Consider the following 7,624-nt stretch of genomic DNA (forward strand, 5'->3'; position numbering starts at 1 on the left):
ACCCTGTACACCAAACTCTTCACTGTACTCATAGTAAACTCTCACCTTACTAACAGTGACTTTGTACATGGCCTGTACAGCTTTCACCAGCCACTCGTCAATCCCTAGCCCCCTCGGAGCCCACCATATCACACAGCGGGGCACTCTATCAGAGGCTTTTCCTAGATTAACGAATGTTATGTATAATGGTTTATTCTTAGCTAAGTACTTCTCTTGCGGTTACCTGACGATGAAATAGTGCCAGAAATGTTTTCCTTTTCCCTGGACGAAGCCGAACTGCATTTTGTCTCGCCTAATTCTTCTCCTAATTAATTGGACTAAAACTCTCTCCATTATTTCCATCACCTGGTCCAGGAGTTTGATGCCTCTATAATTGCTTCTATCTAAAGCATCACCCTTACTCTTGTAGCAGCTAACAATTATGTTACTACGCCAGTCATTGGGGACTACACCTTCCTGAATGACCGGATCATCTATGCGGGTGACTAACCCGTATCCTACTTCACTGGATACTTTGAGCATCTCGGCTGTGATTCCGGATGGACTAGGGGCTTTCTCGGTTTTCATGTTTTTAATTGCCTTATCTAGGCTAATCTAGACTTAGCTGTTATTTCTAGGAGGCCAAGTGACCTGATAGGGCAATGTTTATCGACCTCCTTTGTTCCACACTTCACTTTGATTTTCCTCCAGGAACACGGACTCAATTTTCAATGGACAAGTCACACACACACACACACACACGCATATATGATCTTTTACTTGTTTCAGTCATTGGACTGTGGCCGAGCTGGGCACTTGTTTACTCAAACAAATTAATCCCACTACTGTTTTTTTTTTGGTCTGGTGTATATTTTTGTTGGTCTCTTTTGCTAAGTTTTTAGATTACAAGGACGTAAACAAACCAACACCAGCTGTTGAACGATAGCAGGAACAAACACAAACACACGTATGTGTGAGTGTGTGTGTGTGTGTATGTACAGGGTGCTTTAGGTATTTGAGGACATACCTTTTTTGGGGGTCATTGCTGCATTTTTGCTAACTCTGTATAATCTTTGTTTCAAAAAATAAAAATAGCAGACCCTCAGCTTACTCAAGAAATGACAAGGCCTGCTGTTATTGTGGTTATAAAGGCTGAGCATAGCGATTTAGAAATGTCTCAATTTTTAAAAGTTGCCAGAGCTTTCATCTACAAAGTTTGTAAGGAGCTAGAGACTGAAGATGAAAACGGATCACCAGTATCAAAGCATAAAAAGCATTCTAAACGCTCTGAAATCATCAGAACACCTGAATTTATCCAGCAAGTTCAACAGACCATTAGTTGCAACCCCAGAAAGTCAATGAGGTCAAATGCAAAGATCTCCATGTGTCAGAAGGAACAGTCAGAAATAAGTCTTATATGATGAGGAAAGGTCAATTTGTCAAAAAAAGCAAAAGAAAATCACTACATCAGATCTAAAAGGCTCTTAAACAAACTGAAAAATCCAGCAGAAGACTTGATTTGGTTTAAAAAGTTAACAGAAGAAATGACAGATGGCTATGTGCAAATCCTTCTGCAGTTCCAAGTGTTATGCACACAAAATTTCTTGCAACTATCATGGTTTTAGAGGTTGTCAGCAATGACCGACATGAGATACAGCCTTAAGGCCTTAGAGTTAACCTAAATTGAGGTCTTGGAAATAATTGTTAAACCCTGGATAGGCAGTGCATGCAATAGAAGGCCATATGTGTTTCAGTAAGACTCTGCACTATCACACATGGATCTAGTAACACAGGAATCGACGGCTGAAAATTTTCATGATCAGGTAAACCCTAACATCTAGCCTCCTAATTTCCCACATCGCAATCCATTGGACTATTATATGTGGAGTGGTGTTGAGAGAGAGGTCAATGAACACACGCATAACACCAAAGATTCTATGAAAGCTGCCATAGTCAGAGTAATGTCCAAAATGAACCAGGACCACTTGATTTGAGCATGTAGATGATTTAGATCTCATATAGAAGCAGTTGTTGGAGTTGAAGATGACTTTATTGAATAACATTAGAGAAAAGAAAGTTTATTTTTATCCTCATAGAATTTTTGGATAAATAAAGTTATTATATGTTATTATATATCTGTTTTTTTTTATAAACATAAATCTGTCCTCAAATACCTTACACACCCTGTATATATTACATACATATATATTTCTTTATTACCCACAAGGGGTTAAACATAGAGGGGACAAACAAAGACAGACAAAGGGATTAAGTCGATTACATCGACCCCAGGGCGTAACCGGTACTTTATTTTTCGACCCCGAAAGGATGAAAGGCAAAGTCGACCTCAGCGGAATTTGAACTCGGAACGTAACGACAGACGAAATATGGCTACACTTTTCGCCTGGCGTGCAAACGTTTCTGCCAGCTCGCTGCCTATATATACACACAAACACACATATATAGAAGTAACAAGGACGTTGAGGTATCAGTGTGTTACGGCCGTTTCAAGCAGCTCCATTTAATCAATCAATGCAAACATTACATCAATTATAAATAAACTACTCTCCTCAGACACATAAGACCATATAGATTTCCAACAAACAGGATACTCCATTATAATTTTTTACCAAATTTTTCATCAGTGCTATAGACTAAAATAATTACATATATATCATTATCATCCTTTCTTTACCATCCATTCTCCATGCTGCTGGCATGGTTTGGGCGTTTTGACCAGAGCTGGGAAACAGCATCAGGTTCTAGTCTGATATGGCTTGGCATCTATGGCTGGATGCCCTTCCTAATGCCAACCATTTTACAGTGTGCACTGGATGCTTTTAATGCACCATACATATAGCACAGGCTTACACACAGTTTCTGTTCCCAAATTCACTCACAAGTCACTAGTCGGCCCAGGGTTATAGTAGAAGATACTTACCTAAGATTTCACATGGTGGGACTGAACCCAAAACCATGTGCTTGCAAAGCAAGCTTCTTAAGCATGCAGTTATGCCATAGATAGATATATAGATAACCAGCAGCTAAGCTCGGTTTCACCCAGTTGGTTTGGATGATGTGGCTGTAAAACCTGCTCTGTGTAAGCATTCAACTTGTTTGGGCACGCTTACATTAAAAAGCAATTTTAGAATTATTTTTTTCTGTCAAAATGCTAAAAAAATAACCAACAAAAAAACCAGTCAAGATTCAACCAAATCAAAAAATAAACCCAAATACTAAGCGAGCAAAAATGAACCATCCCACTTCCATTGCGCATGTGCGCGCACATACACATACCCCCCCCCTTTTACATACACACATATATTCACAGAGTTGAATTATTTTTGCAGCGTACAATTTCCATCATCCCACTACCAAGTATGACACCACCCCTTCCTTCCTTATTCACCTATCAACCCTTCCTTTCTCATTCATAAACACAAGAGTATCATTATAGTAGATTATCTCGGTAACCATGGGAGCTATGAAAAAAATATAATGCCCAGCATCACCACTGGATCATTCTACACTTCTGTGTAATTTTTCACGCAATTCCACCCAGTCATTTGACTGTGAATCCCAGCTACAGCCGGATGCTCTTCCTACAGAGTAAAGAAGGTAAAGTTACCTTCTCGAGTCACACTGACTCATAAGGGCCAGTTTCCCTGTTTCCCTGGCGTATTTATTCCCCTCCTGGATGGGATGCCAGTCCATCGCAGAGTTACTCATTTTTGCCTGCTAAGTGGACTGGTGCAATATGAAACGAAGTGTTTTGCTCAAGAGCACAATGCATCGCCCGATTAAGGAATTGAAACTACAATCTTACAATCATGAGTCCAGCACCCTAACCACTAAGCCACATGTCACTACTTTTACAGAGTGTACTGGGTACTTTTTACATGGCACCAGCACCAGTGGTTTTTTTATGTGGCACTATCACCTGTAGTTTTTACATGTCCCACCAAATTCCCTCACAAGGCATTGGTTAGGCTGAGACTATAGTAGAGGATACTTGCACTAGCTCAAGGTGCCACACAGTAGGACTGAACTCAAAACTACATGGTTGCAAAATGAGCTTCTTAACCATTGTGCCTATAAAACATTTTCTTTCTTTTTATTTTTTTTACCTTTCAAACACAGAGACAGCAAAACATGCTAAAGCACAAACTGATGCTACAGAAGTTAGCAAGATAACCACAGAGCAAAAGGTAATGACCATCACCTCTTGAAACATTGTCTGGATATGTATTTGGCTTGAATTTGTGATTCTTGGGATTATCTTCCCTTCTCATATAGAGCTCGTCTTAACTACCATTTGGTTATTATGATACATGTTCTGGACAGTCGAAGCAGATATGGGGCTTGTTTCTAGCCCTCAAGTCTTTGGCATTCATCACAGGAACCGGGAATGGCTTCAATACACAGCTGGATCAGCTGCCAACAGTCATGCATGGACTACTTTGACCCGTGACAGTGAACTCTGTAACAGCCAGCTTAAACCTTCCTGGGTGAATGCTGTTACAAGAAGATGATTTCAATAAACCAAGAATTTTTGTTGTGTGGTATTTGATATACCTGTATTTGTCTGTGCAGTTCAAATGCATGCCACTGATCACCCTTGACCATAAATGTGTCCTACTCTTTTTTGCATATGTCTGGAAATAACACTGCAAGTAATATCCGTTGAGCCAGAAACCTGTGACAACAAGGTAAAGACCCTCACTGGTCATGAATGACCATGGGATCACACCTAGAAAGTTCCCCTCTGAGGCACAAGTCTGGCATGGTTGTTTATGGAAAACCAGCAGCCACCCATGCATACCGGCCTCCCCTCTCTGTGCCACCAATGTTACCCAAGGGAAAGGCAAAGGCTGGTATCGCTTGGTACCAGTAAATGTCGCAACTCATTTCTACAGCTGAGTGAACTGGAACAACATGAAATAAAGTGTCTTGCTCAAGAACACAACACACAGCCCGGTCCAGGATTCAGACTCACTACCTCATGACTGTGATCCCAACGCTCTAACCACTGAGCCATGCGCCTTCACAAACTGCCCTCTTTATCTCCAGACAATAAACTCGTCCTTTTCCTTAATGGCATGGCAATTTTCTTGTCTTTTACTTGCTTCAGTCAGCAACTGCGACCATGCTGGAGCACCGCCTTTAAGAATTTTTAGTTCAATGAATTGACCCCTAATTTAGCGGTTAGGCATGCTATAACAGCATCATTAGACTGTGGCCAGCATAATGGAAAGCGATGATCTTCTTCTTCAAATGTAAACAAAAGTACGTGCTCCAGTTTGACAGTAACGGTACTCATACCGTAATTTTGCCCAATTTTTTTATATATATATAGCTTTTACTTGTTTCAGTCATTGGACTAGTCATGTTGGGAGAATCACCTTGACTGATTTAGGTGTACAAATCGACTCCAATACTTTATTTAAAAAAAAATCTGGTGCTTATTTCGAAACGTTATATTAGGGGGACGTAAACAAAACTAGCTATCAAGCGCAGATGTACACAGATAAAGAAATTTTAGCCACCAATGCGATGTTGAGCACTCATTCTCATTGTTCAACATTTGCGTCTGTGTGTGTATATATATATATATATATATATATAATATATATATATATATATATATGTATATATATATATATATATATATATATATATATATTATATATATATATATATATATATATGTAAAAGTAAGAAAATACAAACTGGGACAAGAACGTGAAACATTAGAAGACGACACAAAAAACACGGATAGTACATACGAAGCCTTCAATCTTCAGTCAAGAACCGGATCATCTTCGCAATTTCGGCTGATATATATATATATATATATATATATATATATATATATATATATATATACTAACCTCAGTAGATTGTTGGGTGGTTAGTGACTAAACCTTCGATTTCCACACAGTTTTCTGGACAAAGAAGGTATAAGGGCCCAGTAGGATTACGACACAGATCATGTGTCGCATAGCCAGCTCCTGGGGCTAAGCAACGGTAGCATTCGTCCCAAAATGGGACTGCCACATTAGGTTGGCAAAAAATCCTTACTTTATACATATATACGTAAATATCGAACGATGAAAATATATGCTCAACACTGCATTGATGGATATATATCTAATGTATGTATGTATATGGCAATCAATATATTACTATATATATAAGTGTGTAGAATATTTCTTACCGTTTTTTGTTTCTTCCGGGGATTCGTTGACCAAAGTGTAAAGAGAGAAATCGCCTTGTTAATTTTTCTCTCTTGTCGTGCTTTCTTTTTGGTAGAAAGGTTGTCTTCATCGACAGCGGAATATTTCCTTTTTAATTTCTTTAAATGATCGGATGAATTGTGAGAAGATGTAAACATTTTGAAGATGAAAATGACACTCAGCGAATCTGAGAGACAGGAAAGTATGAAATAAATAGAACTGAACTAATACAAAGTTTAGTAAGTCCTTTTTTCGATTTCTTCTTTGGAAGTTGATTCCTTGTGGCTAATTATTCCATGATGGGACGAAAAAGATGAGAATTCCCCAACACATGGCTTTGAGACGACATGCGAGGTGTTATTTCAAGGGAGATAACTCTCAACGAAGCGCTACATTTCCTTCTCACTAGAGAGCTTCCTACATGATGTCCTCGATCTATACGTGGAGGCGCAATGGCCCAGTGGTTAGGGCAGCGGACTCGCGGTCATAAGATCGCGGTTTCGATTCCCAGACCGGGCGTTGTGAGTATTTATTGAGCAAAAACACCTAAAGGCTCCACGAGTTTCTGGCAGGGGATGGTGGTGATCCCTGCTGTACTCTTTCACCACAACTTTCTCTCACTCTTACTCCCTGTTTCTGTTGTACCTGTATTTCAAAGGGCCGGCCTTGTCACTCTCTGTGTCACGCTGAATATCCCCGAGAACTACGTTAAGGGTACGCGTGTCTGTGGAGTGCTCAGCCGCTTACACGTTAATTTCACGAGCAGGCTGTTCCGTTGATTCGGATCAACCGGAACCCTCATCGTTGTAACCGACGGAGTGCTTCCACCTGATCTATACTAACAGAAGGCGGCGAGCTGGCAGAACCGTTAGCACGCCGGGCGAAATGCGTAGACGTATTTCGTCTGCCGTTACGTTCTGAGTTCAAATTCCGCCGAGGTTGACTTTGCCTTTCATCATTTCGGGGTCGATAAATCAAGTACCAGTTACGCACTGGGGTCGATGTAATCGACTTAATCCGTTTGTCTGTTCTTGTCTGTCCCCTCTATGTTTAGCCCCTTGTGGGTAATAAAGAAACATATATACTAACTGCTAAATCTCTCTCAAATTGCTCCCTTATTGTCTTCAAACAGGGCGCAATGAGTAGTGTTGTCCAAGGTACACTATTCACTATGTTCTTAAACAAGACTGAGCACTTCTCAACCAAAAAGAGAAAGTTCCTTTTAAAATTCTTTCTCCCTTTTCCGTGCTCTCTTTCTGGTAGAAAGTGTGTTTTCATCGATAACAGAATATTTCCTTTTTAAATCTTTGAAATATTCGGTCGAAGCAGATGAAGATGTTAACATTTTAACGATGCATTTAATCATAAAGGTGACTTGATTACTGAACAACATAACTCGACGGACTTAA

At 39.8% G+C, this 7,624-nt stretch overlaps 1 protein-coding gene across 1 annotated transcript in view; it reads right to left on the reverse strand.

Annotated features, from left to right (window-relative positions):
• The window catches only part of LOC115220927 (RNA exonuclease 5), a 45,466-nt gene extending 38,886 nt beyond the window's left edge, over positions 1 to 6,580 (reverse strand). Inside the window, exon 1 of the mRNA XM_029791127.2 lies at positions 6,197 to 6,580. Coding sequence (XP_029646987.1) covers positions 6,197 to 6,373 — 177 coding nt within the window. The 5' untranslated portion in view covers positions 6,374 to 6,580. The remainder of the gene's footprint in view (positions 1 to 6,196) is intronic.
• Between the last annotated feature and the right edge of the window lie 1,044 nt (positions 6,581 to 7,624).

Source organism: Octopus sinensis, linkage group LG17, assembly GCF_006345805.1.
Source record: "Octopus sinensis linkage group LG17, ASM634580v1, whole genome shotgun sequence".
NCBI classification, from domain to species: Eukaryota; Metazoa; Mollusca; class Cephalopoda; order Octopoda; family Octopodidae; genus Octopus; species Octopus sinensis.